This window comes from Pristiophorus japonicus, chromosome 3 (genome assembly GCF_044704955.1).
Source record: "Pristiophorus japonicus isolate sPriJap1 chromosome 3, sPriJap1.hap1, whole genome shotgun sequence".
Lineage (NCBI taxonomy): Eukaryota > Metazoa > Chordata > Chondrichthyes > Pristiophoridae > Pristiophorus > Pristiophorus japonicus.
The window spans coordinates 83,155,297-83,174,735 of record NC_091979.1 but is presented as its reverse complement, the minus strand read 5'-3'; the positions used below and the strand labels follow the sequence as shown (position 1 = coordinate 83,174,735).

Sequence of the window (19,439 nt, the reverse complement as noted above, 5' to 3'; positions counted from 1 at the left end):
CTAATGAAATGCATCCCAGGGTATTAAAAGAGATGGCGGAAGTTATAGCAGATGCATTCATTATAATCTACCAAAATTCTCTGGACTCTGGGGAGGTACCAGTGGATTGGAAAGCAGCTAATGTAACGCCTCTGTTTAAAAAAGGGGCAGACAAAAGGCAGGTAACTAGAGGCTGGTTAGTTTAACATTTGTAGTGGGGAAAATGCTTGAAGCTATCAGTAAGGAAGAAATAGCAGGACATCTAGATAGGAATAGTGCAATCAAGCAGACGCAACATGGATTCATGAAGGGGAAATCATGTTTAACTAATTTACTGGAATTCTTTGAGGATATAACGAGCATGGTGGATTGAGGTATACAGATGGATGTGGTGTATTTAGATTTCCAAAAGGCACTCGATAAGGTGCCACACAAAAGGTTACCTGCAGAAGATAAAGGTACGCGGAGTCAGAGGAAATATATTAGCATGGATAGAGAATTGGCTGGCTAACAGGAAGCAGAGAGTCGGAATAAATGGGTCCTTTTCGGGTTGGAAATCGGTGGTTAGTGGTGTGCCACAGGGATCGGTGCTGGGACCACAACTGTTTATAATATACACAGATGACCTGGAAGAGGGGACAGAGTGTAGTGTAACAAAATTTGCAGATGACACAAAGATTAGTGGGAAAGCGGGTTGTGTAGATGACACAGAGAGGCTGCAAAGAGATTTAGATAGGTTAAGTGAATGGGCTAAGGTTTGGCAGATGGAATACAATGTCGGAAAATGTGAGGTCATCCACCTTGGAAAAAAAAAACAGTAAAAGGGAATATTATTTGAATGGGGAGAAATTACAACATGCTGCGGTGCAGAGGGACCTGGGGGTCCTTGTGCATGAATCCCAAGAAGTTAGTTTGCAGGTGCAGCAAGTAATCAGGAAGGCGAATGGAATGTTTGCCTTCATTGCGAGAGGGATGGAGTACAAAAGCAGGGAGGTCCTGCTGCAACTGTACAAGGTATTGGTGAGGCCGCACCTGGAGTACTGCGTGCAGTTTTGGTCACCTTACTTAAGGAAGGATTTACTAGCTTTGGAGGGGGTACAGAGACGATTCACAAGGCTGATTCCGGAGATGAGGTGGTTACCTTATGATGATAGATTGAGTAGACTGGGTCTTTACTCGTTGGAGTTCAGAAGGATGAGGGGTGATCTTATAGAAACATTTAAAATAATGAAAGGGATAGACAAGATAGAGGCAGAGAGATTGTTTCCACTGGTCGGGGAGACTAGAACTAGGGGGCACAGCCTCAAAATACAGGGGAGCCAATTTAAAACCGAGTTGAGAAGGAATTTCTTCTCCCAGAGGGTTGTGAATCTGTGGAATTCTCTGCCCAGGGAAGCAGTTGAGGCTAGCTCATTGAATGTATTCAAATCACAGATAGATAGATTTTTAACCAATAGGAAAATTAAGGGTTATGGGGAGAGGGCGGGTAAGTGGACCTGAGTCCACTCAGCCATGATCTTGTTGAGTGGCGGAGCAGGCTCGAGGGGCTCGATGACTTACTCCTGTTCCTAGTTCTTATGTTCTTATGTTCTTATGAGTGCAGACTGATTCCCGGGATGACAGGACTGACATATGAAGACTGGATCGATTAGGCTTGTATTCAATGGAATTTAGAAAAATGAGAGGGGATCTCATAGAAACATATAAAATTCTGACGGGATTGGACAGGTTAGATGCAGGAAGAATGTTCCCGATGTTGGGGAAGTCCAGAACCAGGGGTCACAGTCTAAGGATAAGGGGTAAGCCATTTAGGACCGAGATGATGAGAAACTTCTTCATTCAGAGAGTTGTGGGAATGTGGAATTCTCTACCACAGAAAGTTGTTGGGGCCAGTTCGTTAGATATATTCAAAAGGGAGTTAGATGTGGCCCTCACAGCTAAAGGGATCATGGAGAGAAAGCAGGAATAGGGTACTGAAATGCATTATCAGCCATGATCATTGAATGGTGGTGCAGGCTTGAAGGGCCGAATGGCCTACTCCTGCACCTATTTTCTATGTTTCTATGTATCCAGTTAATTAAGGAATTTGCTATTCAATAGTAACATAAGCTTGCACGTGGTCGATATTGCTGCCATTGTGTAACCTGCTTGGCTTTAATAAATTCATAGAGAACTGTAAAAGAGTTGTTACCTTGAAAGCTTAGGGAAAGGTGGCAGGATTGAGCCTGTGCGTCTGTAATTCAGGAATGCTCCAACAGCTAGTGCTCCCAGAATTAGGATGATAATAACAGTCAATAAGACTGCCGTTGCTGCAGCACAAAAAAAAAATTAAAATTTCAGCGGATCCTTCACCTTACATGACCATCAAACACGATTAGGAGGCAACCACTTAAAGATCAGACTGTGCCATTTTTTCTTTAGACTATTTTAAGTATGGATATCTGACACTACCCAATAATTTAAGAATTAAACTTACTCAGTTACTTTGAATATTAGTAACTAAATCTTTATGACTTATTTTATTTCTCTTATTTCCATTCCAATCAATCACTCACAGATTACTTTTCCGTTCAGGGTAGTTGATAAGCAAATATTTATAGAAATAACTTCATAACTGTCAACATCACTGCACATTAAACAGTAGGAGGCCAGTATGTCAAAATGGTGGAAACACTTGTAGGAGATCTAGCTGTTCCTTTAAGTTAATTGATGTTACTTCAAGAGTAGGTTGTTACACACAATGTCTTCCCACAATACCTCTGTGATCTACACAATGCATAAAATATGACAGCGAGTAACTTCTGACAAATCCCAATGATTCTCTTTATAGTATAAAAGATTGTGTTGTTGTTCAAGGAGACAGATTCGCTTTTTCATTATTTACAGTGAAATCATAAATACATCTTTAATTTCACAACAAATAACAAACAGCAAAAATCTCCGATCCTCATTGATTTAATTCCTTTTAATAGCTAACATTTCAAACTTTTATTTTCTGACAGTTGAAATATTTTGCCAATCTCATTCTGGCCAATTAGATAATTAACATTCCACAGACTGTAGCTTCAACATTAGCCACATATCAAACCAAGCAATTTGTCAAACACTAAATTGAAAAATTTCTTTTGCACGAGAATCATCAGTTATATTGCTGGCAGACCAAAGTAATCGCAAAGTCCTGTGGTCACAATAGTGAAAAGCCAGAGCAGTTGCATTGTGCTACTGAACTTTTTAATTAATTGATTCTCAACTTTTTAAAAAGTACCTGTTGAATGGGGTAGTCCCTGGGATCTTCCAAACTGACAGTAGTTTCCTGTATATCCAGAAGGACATCTTCAGGGAACATAAAGAATAAAATTTCAAACTTTTATTTTCTGACAGTTGAAATATTTTGCCAATCTCGTTCTGGCCAATTAGATAATTAATTTTCCACAGACTGTAGCTTCAACATTAATCACATATGAAATCAAGCAATTTGTCAAAACACTAAATTGAGAAATTTCTTTTACACAGAATCTCTAGCACACATGATCAACTAATCATCTCATATACAAAGTTTCTGAACCAGCAGGAGTTTAATAATTGTATGACTATTAATCTCTATTTTCAATTGTAATCTGCTCAATTAATGGGTCTAATTTTTTAAATTCTAACAATCATTTTTATCAATAGTCTTGCTATTTATTAATCATTTTGACCCAGATTTTGCGGTACCAATGACGGCATGCATCGTAAGCGCTGCAAGTTCTGGGTTTCCACATGCACTGCGAATGCTCAAAAAAAACAGACCTTGCGATCCTTCAAGGTTCGCCTTGGCAGATCTTGGCAGATCGCCTCAAAAAAGATTTTCGCTGGCACAGAGATGAGCTATTTGTCCAACTACTGGCCAGCAAATGCCCATGAAATCCTTATCACCAAAAATCCAGCACATAAAAATTTAAGGTGGCGGCGATAAAGAGTTGATTCTACAATCAGGCACTCCCAGAGAGGAGTACCAGGCAGGGAGTGCTGGTCGAAAAATCGCAGGCTGGCAGACTTCTGATTTTCTGCCCATTTAAATTAACGGACAGAAAATCAGGGGAGGCAGGTTGATTTCTCAACCAGTATTCCCTGGAGGCACCCAATTGAAAATCAACCCGCATGTCCTAATCTTAAATATATAAGGATTTTTTAAAATACAAGCAAGACACAGCATCCTCATGAGCAATGAAGGTACACTAAAAATTTAACATACTTCACAAAGCAGGAAATCTAAACATGAAAAAATCTCTGGATTCCAGGATGCAATGCAGCAAACAGTCCAAGTATAAACAATACCATCCTACCTTGGATTTCATAGCTTTCAACTTACGTGCACTTTGTAGTGTTTGCTTCAAGCTTACAAATGCCTGCATTCCTACACTTGCAGGCGGGTGGCATGGTTCGCTCCAACTCAATGGCTGCAGAAACAAAAAAAAAGATAAGCAAGGTTACAAACTTTAGTGAGAATACTGCCACATGGAGGCAAATGAAACTGACTGGTCAGTGACAGACCCAAAAGGTCAGATGAATAATAACTTCCTGTGAATGCATATCAAACTAGAATGGGTTGGTGTAGGATGCCACCAATCTATTTCCTCCTGAGGTCTTTTGCAGTTATTTTCACTGTCTGCAAAGCCCCCTATTTTTGTGATGTCACACACTTGGATATCATGTTCCCATGATACATAAGGGAATGAATGGATGACCACTAGACATAAGAGGAGGAACTAGGCAGGTAGTGCAGGAGTCCCGAGTCCATCTCGCTCTCCAACCAGTAATCTGTTCTGAGGACTGGTGAGGGCAACGGTGCCTCTGGGGAGTGCAGCCAGAGCCAAGTCCACAGGCACAACGGGTGGCTCAGCTGCACGGGGCGGGGGGGCAGGGACAAACAATAAAAGAACTGCAGTAGTAGGGGATTCAATAGTTAGGGGAATAGACAGGCGTTTCTGTGGCCACTGACGTGACTTCAGGAGGGCATGTTGCCTCCCTGGTGCCAGGGTCAAGGATGTCACTGAGCGGCTGCAAGACTTTCTGGGGGAAGAGGGTGAACAGCCCGAGGTCGTGGTCCATATCGGTTCCAATGACATAGGCAGGAAGAGGGATGAAGTCCTGCAGGCAGAGTTTAGGGAGCTAGGAGAGAGATGAAAAAGCAGGACCTCAAAAAGGTAGTAATCTCCGGGTTACTGCCAGTGCCACATGCTAGTGAGTACAGAAATAGGAGGATAGAGAAGATGTGTGTGGCTGAAGAGATGGTGCAAGTGGGAGGGCTTTAGATTCCTGATGCATTGGGACCGTTTGAGGGGGCCATGAGACCTGTACAAGCCGGACAGGTTGCATCTCAACAGACCGAGACCAGTATCCTCATGGGAGGGTTTGCTAGTGCTGTTGGGGAGGGTTTAAACTAGCTTGGCAGGGGGATAGAACCGGGGAATAGATTCAGTGTGGAGAGAAGCAAAACTGAAATTGGGCAGCAGGAAAGTCGAAAGTGAATTTGGAAAGCAGAGGAAACAAGGCCTGGAAAATAGATAACAGGCGAGTTTAGCACCACTAAATGGTATATATTTCAATGCAAAGAGTATAGGGAATAAGGCAGATGAGCTGAGAGCACAGATAGACACTTGGGAGTACGATATTACAGCTATTACTGAGACATGGCTGAAAGGGCAGGTATGGCAGCTCAACATTCCTGGTTACAGGGTTTTCAGATGGGATAGAGAGGGGGGCTAAAAAGGAGGGGGAAGGGTCGCAGCATTAATTGAAGAAACAATTACAGCTGTGAGAAGGGATGATGTGTTACAAGGGTCATAAAACCACGCCATATGGGGTGAATTGAAGAACAAAAAAGGGGCAATCACACTACTGGGAGAGTACTATAGACCCCCAAAAAGTCAGAGGGAGATAGAAGAACAAATATGTGGGCAAATTGCTGCGAAATGCAAAAACTATAGAGCTGTAAATAATGGGGGATTTCAACTACCCTAATATAAACTGGGAAAAAGATAGTGTGAATGGGACAGAGGGTGCAAAATTCCGAAAATGCATTCAAGAGAACTTCTTTAGCCAGTCTGTAAGAAGCCCAACATGGGAGGGGGTGGTTCTGGACTTAATTTTGGGGAAGGAAGAGGGGCAGGTGGAAGGGGTATCAATGGAAGAGTGATCATAATTCAGTAAGATTTAGGGTAGTTATGGAAAAGGACAAAGGTGGACCAAGAATAAAAGTTCTCAATTGGGGTAAAGCCAATTCTTCTGAGCTGAGATGGGATTTGGCCAAAGTGGACAGGAAACGATTACTCGATGGTAAATCAGTGTCAGAGCAATGGGAGGCATTTAAGAAGGAGATCCTGAAGGTACAGAGCCAAATGTGTTCCCATAAAAAATAAGGGTGGGGCTAACAAATCTAGAGACCCCTGGATGTTAAGGGATATACAGGGTAAGATAAAGAAAAAAAGGGAAGCTTATCCCAGGGTATTAAAAGAGATGGCAGAAGTTATAGCAGATGCATTCGTTATAATCTACCAAAATTTTCTGGACTCTGGGGAGGTACCAGTGGATTGGAAAGCAGCTAATGTAACGCCTCTGTTTAAAAAAGGCAGGTAACTATAGGCCGGTTAGTTTAACATCTGTAGTGGGAAAAATGCTTGAAGCTATCATTAAGGAAGAAATAGCGGGACATCTAGATAGGAATAGTGCAATCAAGCAGACGCAACATGGATTCATGAAGGGGAAATCATGTTTAACTAATTTACTGGAATTCTTTGAGGATATAACGAGCATGGTGGATAGAGGTGTACTGATGGATGTGGTGCATTTAGATTTCCAAAAGGCATTCGATAAGGTGCCACACAAAAGGTTACTGCAGAAGATAAAGGTACGCGGAGTCAGAGGAAATGTATTAACATGGATAGAGAATTGGCTGGCGAACAGAAAGCAGAGAGTCGGGATAAATGGGTCCTTTTTATGGTTGGAAATCGGTGGTTAGTGGTGCTGGGACCACAACTGTTAACAATATACATAGATGACCTGGAAGAGGGGACAGAGTGTAGTATAACAAAATTTGCAGATGACACAAAGATTAGTGGTAAAGCGGGTTGTGTAGAGGACACAGAGAGGCTGCAAAGAGATTTAGATAGGTTAAGCGAATGGGCTAAGGTTTGGCAAATGGAATACAATGTCGGAAAATGTGAGGTCATCCACTTTGGGAAAAAAAAAACAGTAAAAGGGAATATTATTTGAATGGGGAGAAATTACAACATGCTGCGGTGCAGCGGGACCTGGGGGTCCTTGTGCATGAATCCCAAAAAGTTAGTTTGCAGGTGCAGCAGGTAATCAGGAAGGCGAATGGAATGTTGGCCTTCATTGCGAGAGGGATGGAGTACAAAAGCAGGGAGGTTCTGCTGCAACTGTACAGAGTATTGGTGAGGCCGCACCTGGAGTACTGCGTGCAGTTTTGGTCACCTTACTTAAGGAAGGATTTACTAGCTTTGGAGGGGGTACAGTGATGATTCACGAGGCTGATTCCGGAGATGAGGGGGTTACCTTATGATGATAGATTGAGTAGACTAGGTCTTTACTCGTTGGAGTTCAGAAGGATGAGGGGTGATCTTATAGAAACATTTAAAATAATGAAAGGGATAGACAAGATAGAGGCAGATAGGTTGTTTCCACTGGTCGGGGAGACTAGAACTAGGGGGCACAGCCTCAAAATACGGGGGAGCCAATTTAAAACCGAGTTGAGAAGGAATTTCTTCTCTGAGGGTTGTGAATCTGTGGAATTCTCTGCCCAGGGAAGCAGTTGAGGTTAGCTCATTGAATGTATTCAAATCACAGATAGATAGATTTTTAACCAATAAGGGAATTAAGGGTTATGGGGAGCGGGCGGGTAAGTGGAGCTGAGTCCACGGCCAGATCAGCCATGATCTTGTTGAGTGGCGGAGCAGGCTCGAGGGGCTAGATGGCTTACTCCTGTTCCTAATTCTATGTTCTTATGGCAGATACAGAGAACTTAATACTGCAGGAACTCTAGAGTATAAGAAGTGCAGGGGTGCAATTAAAACAGATATCAGGAAAGCAAAGAGAGAGCATGAAAGAATGTTGGCATGCAAAATCAGGAAAAACCCAAATATGTTTTATAAATACATTAAGAGTAAGAAGATAACTAGTGAAAGAGTGGGGCCTATTGGAGACCACAAAGGAAATTTGTGTGTGGAGGCACAAGACGTGGGTATGATTACAGTCCGAATCAGACGAATTTATAATGGGGAACAAAGAAATAGCAGACCAATTGAACAAATACTTGATTCTGTCTTCACAAAGGAAGACACAAATAACCCTCCGGAAATACTAGGGGACCAAGGGTCTAGCGAGAAGGAGGAACTAAAGGAAATCCTTATTATTCAGCAAATTGTGTTTGGGAAACTGATGGGATTGAAGGCCGATAAATACCCAGGGTCCGATAGTCTGCATCCCGGAGTACTTAAGGAAGTGGACTTAGAAATAGTGGATGCTTTGGTAGTCATTTTACAACATTCTATAGACTCTGGATCAGTTCCTATGGACTGGAGGGTAGCTAATGTAACATCACTTTTTAAAAAAGGAGGGAGAGAAAACAGGGAATTATAATCCGGTCAGCCTGACATCGATGGTGGGGAAAATGTTGGAATCAATTATTAAAGATGTAAAAGCAGCACATTTGGAAAGCAGTAACAGGATCAGTCCAAGTCAGTATCGATTTATGAAAGGGAAATCATGCTTGACAAATCGTTTAGAATTTTTTGAGGCTATAACTAGTACAGTGGACAAGATGGAGCCAGTGGATGTGGTATATTTAGACTTTCAAAAGGCTTTTGACTAGCTCCCACACAAGAGATTAGTGTGCAAAATTAAAGCACATGATATTGGGGGTAATGTACTGACATAAATAGAGAATTGGTTGGCAGACAGGAAAGCAAAGAGTAGGAATAAACAGGTCCTTTTCAGAATGGCAGGCAGTGACTAGTGGGGTACCGTAAGGTTCAGTGCTGGGACCCCAGCTATTTACAATATACATTAATGATTTAGACAAAGGAATTGAATGTAATATCTCCAAGTTTGCAGATGACACTAAGCTGGGTGGCAGTCTGAGCTGTGAGGAGGATGCTAAGAGGCTGCAGGGTGACTTGGACAGGTTAGGTGAGTGGGCAAAGATATGGCAGATGCGGTATAATGTAGATAAATGTGAGGTTATCCACTTTGGTGGTAAAAACAGGAAGGCAGATTATTATCTGAATGGTGACAGATTAGTAAAAGGGGAGGTGCAACGAGACCTGGGTGTCATGGTACATCAGTCATTGAAAGTTGGCATGCAGGTACAGCAGGCGGTGAAGGCGGCAAATGGCATGTTGGCCTTCATAGCGAGAGGATTTGAGTATAGGAGCAGGGAGGTCTTACTACAGTTGTACAGGGCCTTGGTGAGGCCAAATCTTGAATATTGTGCACAGTTTTGGTCTCCTAATCTGAGGAAGGACATTCTTGCTATTGAGGGAGTGCAGCGAAGGTTCACCAGACTGATTCCCGGGATAACAGGACTGACATATGAAGAAAGACTGGATCGACTAGGCTTATATTCAATGGAATTTAGAAGAATGAGAGGGGATCTCATAAAAACATATAAAATTCTGGTGGGATTGGACAGGTGAGATGCCGGAAGAATGTTCCCGATTTTGGGGAAGTCCAGAACCAGGGTTCACAGTCTAAGGATAAGGGATAAGCCATTTAGGACCAAAATGAGGAGAAACTTCTTCACTCAGAGAGTTGTGAGCATGTGGAATTCTCTACCACAGAAAGTTGTTGAGGCAAGTTCATTAGATATATTCAAAAGGGAGTTAGATGTGGCCCTTACGGCTAAAGGGATCAAGAGGTATGGAGAGAAAGCAGGAATGGGGTATTAAAGTGCATGATCAGTTATGATCATATTGAATGGTGGTACAGGCTTGAAGGGCCGAATGGCCTACTCCTGCACCTATTTTCTATATTTCTATGTTTCTCAATGAATACTTTGCATCTGTTTTCACAAAAAGAGGGGCGATGCAGACTTTGCAATGAGGGAGGAGGTGTGTGAAATATTAGATGAGATAAACACAGGGAGAGAGGAACTATTAAGGGGCTTAGCAGCTTTGAAAGTGGATAAATCCCCAGGCCCAGATGAAATGTATCCCAGGCTGTTAAGAGAAGTAAAAGAGGAAATAGCAGAGGCTCTGACCATCATTTTCCAGTCCTTTCTGGTTGCAGGTGTGGTACCAGAGTACTGGAGGATTGCTAATGTTGTACCTTTGTTTAAAAAGGGAGAAAGGGATAGACTGAGTAATTACAGTACAGAGAGTCTACCCTCAGTAGTGGGAGAAATATTGGAAAAAAATCCTGAGGGACAGGCTAAAGACATGGATTAACCAAGGACAGTCAGCATGGATTTGTTAAGGGAAGGTTGCATCTGACTAACGTGATTGAATTTTTTGAGGAGGTAACCAGGAGGGCAGTGCGTAGGATGTAGCGTATATGGATTTTAGCAAAACTTTTCATAAGGTCCCACATGGCAGTCTGGTCACAAAAGTAAAAGCCCATGGGATCCAGGGCAAAGTGGCAAGTTGGATCCAAAATTGGCTCAGAGGCAGGAAGCAAAGGGTAATGGTTGATGGGTGTTTTTGTAACTGGAAGGCTGTATCCAGTGGGGTTCCGCAGGGCTCAATGCCAGGTCCCTTGCTTTTTGTGGTATATATATCAATGACTTGGACTTGAATGTTGGGGGTATGATTAAGAAGTTTGCAGATGACACTAAAATAAGCTGTGTGGTTCATAAGGAAGAAGAAAGCTGTGGACTGTAGGAAGATCTCAATGTACTGGTCACATGGGCAGAACAGTGGCAAATGGAATTAAATCTGGTTAAGTGTGAGGTAATGCATTTGGGGAGGTCTAACAAGGCAAGGGAATAAACATTAAATGGTATAACACTGAGAAGTGTAGAGGAACAAAAAGACCTTGGAGTGCAGGTCCACAGATCCCTGAAGGTAGCGGGCCAGGTAGATAAGGTGGTTAAGAAGACATATGGAATACTTGCCTTTATTAGTCAAGGCATGGAATACAAGAGCAAGGAGGTTATGCTTGAACTGTATAAAACACTGGTTAGGCCACAGCTGGAGTACTGTGTGCAGTTCTGGCCACCACATTACAGGAAAGGTGTGATTGAACTGGAAAGGGTGCAGAGGAGATTTACAAGAATGTTGCCTGGACTGGAGAATTTTGGCTATGAGGAAAGATTGGAGATGCTGGGTCTGTTTTCTTTGGAACAGAGGAGACTGAGAGGAGACATGATTGAGGTGTGTAAAATTATAGAGTGGATAGGAAAAGCCTGTTTCCCTTGACGGGGGGCTCAACAACCAGGGGGCAGAGATTTAAAGTAATTGGGAGGAGGTTTAAAGGAGATATGAGGGGAAATATCTTCAGCCAGAGGGTGGTGGGGGTCTGGAACTCACTGCCTGAAAGGGTAGTAGAGGCAGAAACCCTCAGCACATTTAAAAAATACTTGGATGTGCACTTGAGGTGCCGTAACCTACAGGGCTATGGACCAAGAGCTGGAAAGTGGTATTAGGCTGAATAGCTCTTGGTCGGCCAGCGCAGACACGAAATGGCCTCCTTCCGTGCTGTAAATTTCTATGATTCTATACCCAAGTAGTTATCTCAGCCAGAGGGGTTGTACAGGCACCACAATGAAATTAAGTTCAGTTGCTCCCTTAGCTGCCCCTTTATGAAGGGGGCCATTAAAAAAATTGTGAACTCAATTTTTAGGGGCCCAAGATGTGATCCAGGTCTGGATCCCTAGATGTTACAAGCATACGCCACATCCTATTAAAGGCCAAGGACAAGGGAGTCCCCAACCCCACACCCTATTAAGGTGCTGGTCTTGTAAGGGGAAGGCTGAGAATACGTGACCACAAATCCATGCTGGATTCTTCAGCGCTCGGTTGGGACCCGGCATATCCAGATTCTGACCATTCCAGCAAAGTTGCGTCAGAGTTACAGTAGGAATATGCCGCAACAGCTGTGAAATTTTCTTCCCCTTCATTTACAGCTTTCAGTCAAAAAATTCTTTAAAATTCATGCTAGCTGCTCTTCATTATCATATACATCTCTAAATGCTCATTGATTTGATCTCAAATGATTGATGTTGATGAATACATTTTGTTTAGGATATTAAATCTTGAATATTGAAATAACTGAACAGGAGAATAATTGGCATTCCAGGTTGCTTGATGGACAATGGGAGAAACTTTTTGCTGTGAAGAAAAGTGTGTGGTGGGGTGCATCGTCGTGTAAGTGCCGACAGGTAGTCTAGTGGTTATGTTACTCGACCAGTAATCCAGAGCCTTGGGCTAATAATCCAGATAACGTGAGTTTAAATACCACTGAGGCAGTTTGAGAATTTGAATTCAGTTTTAAAAATATTTGGAAATAAAATACTAGTAAAAGTGACCATGACTATCAGATTGCTGTGGACTTTCTAAGGTCAGCGGGAGGTTTCCAGGTGTCAATGCCAGGTGCCCACACCAATAGGGGCACATTCTAGTGTGTCCACCCAAATGAAGAAGCCAGCTAAAAATTGCATGGTCTGTGGAGGGTTCCAAAAAGTTGAAGTTATTGCCTCCTTTTAAGGGCACTGCTTTAAAATAACCTTCCCCCAAAATTTTCATCTCAAATTTTCAGGGGACCCAAGCCATATCCCGGCCTGGACCCCCAGGTGATCTGGTCTGACCAGATGGACCTTCATGATGCTACAACAGGTTCCACTTAGGGCCTGAAAGTGAGAACTCCTGATGTAGGGAAATCCCCGCCTCCTCTTATGCTGATTTCTGGCAGGCGGAGGTTTGGCCCTCCCACTGGGCGACTGACTGAAGGCCAGGACAGAGTATATCAGTTTCTATTTTTCTTGTAGACTTTAGTTGAAGTTACAGCAGGGTTACGATGGAAAGGCTGCATGTTTTTAGGGTCATAGGCTCTGAAGTCCAGAGAAGCAACAGAGTTCTCTTACTGATGGTTTTATTCTCACTGATAATATCTCACATAACATAATCAGGTATACCCATTGGATTGTTCTTTACAACCAAAGCAATACTATTTAGATATTTTTAAGCACTATAAAGGCAAACAGAAATGGATGGCATTGCTGCAAATGAAATAAAACTTGTCGGTAAATATTTGTCTTCTGATACTGTTCTTTGCTCTAAATTACACTGTCATATCCAAGTTACTACCGATGAGCTATTCCTTCAGAGGGTACAGAGTTGAGCAATAAGAATAATCCTGGGTATCAGAAATTTAAGTTATGAGGAAAAATTGAGGAAAGTTGGGTTTGCTTTGGAAAGGAAGAGACTTGAGAGAGGTAACCTAATTACAGTTTTCAAAATTATAAAAGGTTATGAACAAAACTGATCCAGGTAAATTGTTGACTACAATGCAAGGTTCACGTACCAGGAAGTACAAGTTAAAAACTGACAAGTGAAAGAGAAAGAAGAAAAGGGTAGAACTCTTTTTACATAAGAGGATAATAGGCTTGTGGAATCAGAAAAAGCCACTAAAGTGAACAGTTTAAATCGTTTTGAGAGTTATATAAATGCATTTATATAGAGAGAAAGGATTGAACAATAAGTAAGCAAATGGCTTGGTAAGGTTGACTTATGAGAAAAGGAAAGGCTTGTAGAGCCCAATAGCTTTTTGCTGTGCTTAAAAGTTCTTGGGCTGGATTTTCAGTCTTATGCCGTCCCTTTTAGCGCCCCGGAGGGGTGGCAATGGTGGCGGTAAGCACTTCCGGGTGGACGGCCAGCTTCCAGGATCCCGCCGGGACATTCGGTGCTGATTTTGGCGGGGCGCGGAGCATTACCGGCAGGAAGAGGTGAGCTGGTGTGTAATATCCCTAGTTGCGACACCGGCTCGATTTTTGGCTTTCGTCCGATCCATAGAGCACCCTGGTGGGAACGCCTGTGGAAGCTGGCGTTCCATGCTGTAGCGGCCACAGTGAGATAAGTAATGTCGACCTCAGTCAAGTGTGATTATTTTTGTTAATTTTGCGATTTATGTTGTGGTGGCATGAGCTATGAATTGGGAATGCTTTTGGTGCATTTTTTTCAGGCTTTCCCCCCGCCCCGCGAGGGCTTTTTTAGGGAGCTCCGAAGCTGGCTGTTTAGCTCGGGATTTTCACTTGCTCAGCTGGCCTAGTGCCCTAAAAGAGATGTGCAATGCCTCCCTTAGAGCTCCACTCCAAACTCCGGGCCCAGCTGCTGAATTTTGCAGCGATAGACGCAATCCATTTGCCGACGCAAAATTTACTGTTCTGCCCAGGTTAATGCTGCAACGGAGACACAACATAAAATCCACCCCCTTGCATTCTAAGTAACTTGATTGATTAAATGCACATACCTGCATCACACTCAGTAAGACTCCTGTCTTGAAATTGACTACCCTGAGGACAAGCACAAGTATACCCTCCTGGCCTCAGCAAACACAGATGGCTACAGACGCCCTTGCAAGGGTTAGGCACTGAAACAAGAATGGAAAATGAAAATAAAAACTGGATTCCAAAGTTTTTATAATTTATGTTTAATTCAAGATAACAAAATAACAATTTGCATTACCAGAGCAGTCTTCACATGCCGGAAGATATCTCAAAGCACGTTACATTGAGGGGAAAATAGTGGAAATCATGCATAGATGAAAGAGGAAAGGGAAAAAAATGTTGGGGTTGCTGAAGGCAGTCAAAGAAAAGGGTTGTAAGGAAGTCTGAAAGCAGATTGTGCAAACTGATAAAACAGAATGAACTGAGAAGGGAGTTCTAAATGACAGGAGCCTCATGACTGACCCATCAATGGTGGAATGGAGGAAATAGGGAACAAAAAGTAGCCTTGTGTCAGAGGAGAGTAGGATGCACTTGAACACTTAAGGCTGCAGGAGATCCATAGGGTAGGGAGGAGCAATGCCATGAAGGAACTGAAAGGAAGGGCAAGAATTTTGAGCTCAACTCATTGAGGCATGGAGATCCAGTGACGGTTGGATGATGGGATATATGCAGGAAAAGATATGGACTGTGGTGATTTGGATGAGTCATAATTCATGAATGCTTGAGGTGGGAAGGAGAGTGTTAAAGAATGATCTCATCATAGACATAGAAACATAGAAAATAGGTGCAGGAGTAGGCCATTCGGCCCTTCGAGCCTGCACCGTCATTCAATGAGTTCATGGCTGGACATGCAACTTCAGTACCCCATTCCTGCTTTCTCGCCATACCCCTTGATCCCCCTAGTAGTAAGGACTACATCGAACTCCTTTTTGAATATATTTAGTGAAGTGGCCTCAACAACTTTATGTGGTAGAGAATTCCACAGATTCACCACTCTCTAGGTGAAGAAGTTTCTCCTCATCTCGGTCCTAAATGGCTTACCCCTTATCCTTAGACTGTGACCCCTGGTTCTGGACTTCCCCAACATTGGGAACATTCTTCCTGCATCTAACCTGTCTAAACCCGTCAGAATTTTAAATGTTTCTATGAGATCCCCTCTCATTCTTCTGAACGCCAGTGAATACAAGCCCAGTTGATCCAATCTTTCTTGATATGTCAGTCCCGCCATCCCGGCAATCAGTCTGGTGAATCTTCGCTGCACTCCCTCAATAGAAAGAATGTCCTTCCTCAAGTTAGGTTGCTGGGCAGGGATGCTGGATCCAGGAGCTAAGTGTAAAGCCACTTACCTTCTGGAACAAGCAGTCCTCGCCTTCCATAAGCTGGCGGGTTTCACCAGACCTGCAAAACCCGACCTGCCACTGTTAACTTTTAAATGGTGGTTTAATCTAAGGCATGCCAGCCTCATTATAATATTTAAATGGGCGACTCGCCCACCGTTCCGCCTACATTAAAACTGAAAGTGGGCAGGTTGGAGGTGGGCGGATTCAGATTTTTAACACTTTAACCTCCCACCCGAACCCAAACCACCCATATTTTTGCAGGCAGTATTCAATAAGTAGGTTTAGCTGAGCTTCGATCATCATTAAATTTTCAGCCCTTGACTGGTTTGCTGGAAGAGACCAGTTTTGAGGCCAATATCTGAAAACTATCTTTAGTATAGAGTAGCTTATATGGTCTTATACTTTGCCCCAGTATATGTTTGAACCCAGTCTCAGAAAAGCATTCAATACTGGAGAAGTGACATCCTCATGGCCAATTAGTGGGGCATTATGGGAAATGTGCTTTGGAACTGCAATTCCTAGGAATTGGGTTGAAAATATTCATTTACACCTATTGGCCTTTACCTGATCCGTCTGCCTGCAATGACAGTCTGGGAAATCAGTGCGGTCCTGCATAGCCGGCGGCACAGAGGAAAATAAAGTACTCCAAAGGTAAGTGCGAGTGTTTGTTCTTGTAATTCTTTTTAGCAATTTATGTTATGGTGGCATGGGCAATATTTTTGGAATGCTTGCGTGTGTTTTTTTTAAGGCTTCTCTCTCCCACCCCCCCAAAGGCCTCTCGGAACGCACACGGCCCGACAGTTTATTTCGTGAATAACCCATCCTTGCGCTACGAAAAGTGTACAACGCCTCCCTTCGCGCTCCATCCCCTGACGCAGGGCCCAAATGCAGAAACTTCCTTACCAAAGTGCAAACTATTCCCAGCCGGTAACTTTCCCGCCCCAACTCCGTTTTAGCCCCGAAAACCGAAAAGCTAAAATTCAGCCCATAGAATTTCAAGTGCCTCGGAACTCTACAACTATTAATGAAAAGAAGATTTTTATTCCATTAGTTTGCATCAGGCAATGAAAAGGTAGTGTCCTAACCCATTGTACCCATGAGTTTTCCAATATATTAACTTCTGCAGTTTATATTAATACTTTATAATCAGCTAGGGGCACCTTAAGAAGAAGGGAATAATTATATGTTGAATACTTTACTTGTGGACCTGCAGTGGGGGAATATTTATCTATGTAATTTTAGATAAAACCTAGGATAGAAGATTGTACCTGAGTGATTGTAACGATTCTCCTGATAAATTCGAGCTTGAGTTAGCCATGGATTTACAGTCATGATCTTATGCTTGTGTCCATTTCCAAATTTATCTTGTTTCCATACTTCACCACTTTCCTTCGATGTCCAGTATAAGTGGCTTTCAAAAACATCCAGACTGAAAGGGTTACCTAGGTCTGGTGAAACAAAACAACATGTTAACTTTGTTTAGAAAAAGTTCATTAAAAGAATATTGTTTGCACTCCTGAAAATGAAAGATCATTTGCGAGTAAGTGGTTTCACAGGAACCATTTGTTGAAACTTATCTTTTGGTGGTGGTTGTTGCTTAGGCTGTAGCGACTACTGACGAATCCCGGCTCATCACAATCCAACTTGATACAGAATGCTTAAATTAGGCCCCTCATTTACTTAACATCTACTGTACATCACTGTCTGCCGTAAAAATAAAGCACGGAAGGTGGCTCAACCGTGGCTTACAAGGGAAATTAGGGATAGTGTTAAATTCAAGGAAAAGGCATATAAAGTGACCAAAAAAAGCAGCAAACCTGAGGACTGGGAGAAATTTAGAAGTCAGCAGAGGAGGATAAAGGGTTTAATTAGGGGGTGGGGGTAATAGAATATGAGAGCAAACTTGCAGGGAACATAAAAACTGATCGCAAAAGCTTCTACAGATATGTGAAGAGAAAAAGATTAGTGAAGACAAATGTGGGTCCCTTACAATCAGAATCAGGCAAATTCATAATGGGGAACAAAGAAATGGCAGACCAATTGAACAAATACTTTGGTTCTGTCTTCACGAAGGAAGACACAAATAACCTTCCGGAATATTAGGGGACCAAGGGTCTAGCGAGAAGGAGGAACTAAAGGAAATCCTTATTAGTCAGCAAATTGTGTTAGAAAAATTAATGGGATTGAAGGCCGATAAATCCCCAGGACCTGATAGTCTGCATTCCAGAGTACTTAAAGAAGTGGCCCTAGAAATAATGGATGCATTGGTGGTCATTTTCCAACATTCTATAGACTCTGGATCAGTTCCTATGGACTGGAGGGTAGCTAATGTAACACCACTTTTTAAAAAAGGAGGGAGAGAGAAAACAGGGAATTATAAACTGGTCAGCCTGCCATCGGTGGTGGGGAAAATGTTGGAATCAATTATTAAAGATGTAATAGCAGCGCATCTGGAAAGCAGTGACAGGATCGGTCCAAGTCAACATGGATTTATGAAAGGGAAATCATGCTTGACAAATCGTCTCGAATTTTTAGTAGAGTGGACAATGGAGAGCCAGTGGATGTGGTGTATTTAGACTTTGACAAGGTCCCACACAAGAGATTAGTGTGCAAACTTAAAGCACATAGTATTGGGGGTAATGTACTGACGTGGATAGAGAACTGGTTGGCAGACAGGAAAGCAAAGAGTAGAAATAAACAGGTCCTTTTCACAATAGCAGGCAGTGATTAGTGGGATACCATATGGTTCAGTGCTGGGACCCCAGCTATTTACAATATACATTAATGATTTAGACAAAGGAATTGAATGTAATATCTCCAAGTTTGCAGATGACACTAAGCTGGGTGGCAGTCTGAGCTGTGAGGAGTATGCTAAGAGGCTGCAGGGTGACTTGGACAGGTTAGGTAAGTGGGCAAATACATGGTAGATGCGATATAATGTAGATAAATGTGAGGTTATCCACTTTGGTGGTAAAAACAGGAAGGCAGATTTTTATCTGAATGGTGACAGATTAGTAAAAGGGGAGGTGCAACGAGACCTGGGTGTCATGGTACATCAGTCATTGAAAGTTGGCATACAGGTACAGCAGGCGGTGAAGGTGGCAAATGGCATGTTGGCCTTCATAGCGAGAGGATTTGAGTATAGGAGCAGGGAGGTCTTACTACAGTTGTACAAGGCCTTGGTGAGGCCACACCTTGAATATTGTGCACAGTTTTGGTTTCCTAATCTGAGGAAGGATATTCTTGCTATTGAGGGAGTGCAGCAAAGGTTCACCAGACTGATTCCCGGGATGACAGGACTAACATATGAAGAAAGACTAGATCAACAAGGCTTATATTCAATGCAATTTAGAAGAATGAGAGGGGATCTCATAGAAAAATAAAATTCTGACAGGATTGGACAGGTTAGATGCAGAAGAAGGATCCCGATGTTGGGGAAGTCCAGATGCAGGGATCACAGTCTAAGGATAAGGGGTAAGCCATTTAAGACCGAGATGAGGAGAAACTTCTTCACTCAGAATTGTGAGCTTGTGGAATTCTCTACCACAGAAAGTTGTTGAGGCCAGTTTGTTAGATATATTTAAAAGGGAGTTAGATGTGGCCCTTACGGCTAAAGGGATCAAGGGGTATGGAGAGAAAGCAGGAATGGGGTACTGAAGTGCATGATCAGCCATGATCAT

The 19,439-nt window shown here is 42.7% G+C and overlaps 1 protein-coding gene across 1 annotated transcript in view; it reads right to left on the bottom strand.

Annotated features, from left to right (window-relative positions):
• The window catches only part of lrp2a (low density lipoprotein receptor-related protein 2a), a 522,167-nt gene that overhangs the window by 12,806 nt on the left and 489,922 nt on the right, over positions 1–19,439 (bottom strand). The window contains exons 71-75 of the mRNA XM_070873618.1: positions 17,028–17,207; positions 14,443–14,562; positions 4,331–4,418; positions 3,245–3,312; positions 2,171–2,288 (exon numbers count right to left, since the gene is read on the bottom strand). Of these exons, the coding sequence (XP_070729719.1) occupies positions 2,171–2,288; positions 3,245–3,312; positions 4,331–4,418; positions 14,443–14,562; positions 17,028–17,207 (574 nt within the window). The remainder of the gene's footprint in view (positions 1–2,170; positions 2,289–3,244; positions 3,313–4,330; positions 4,419–14,442; positions 14,563–17,027; positions 17,208–19,439) is intronic.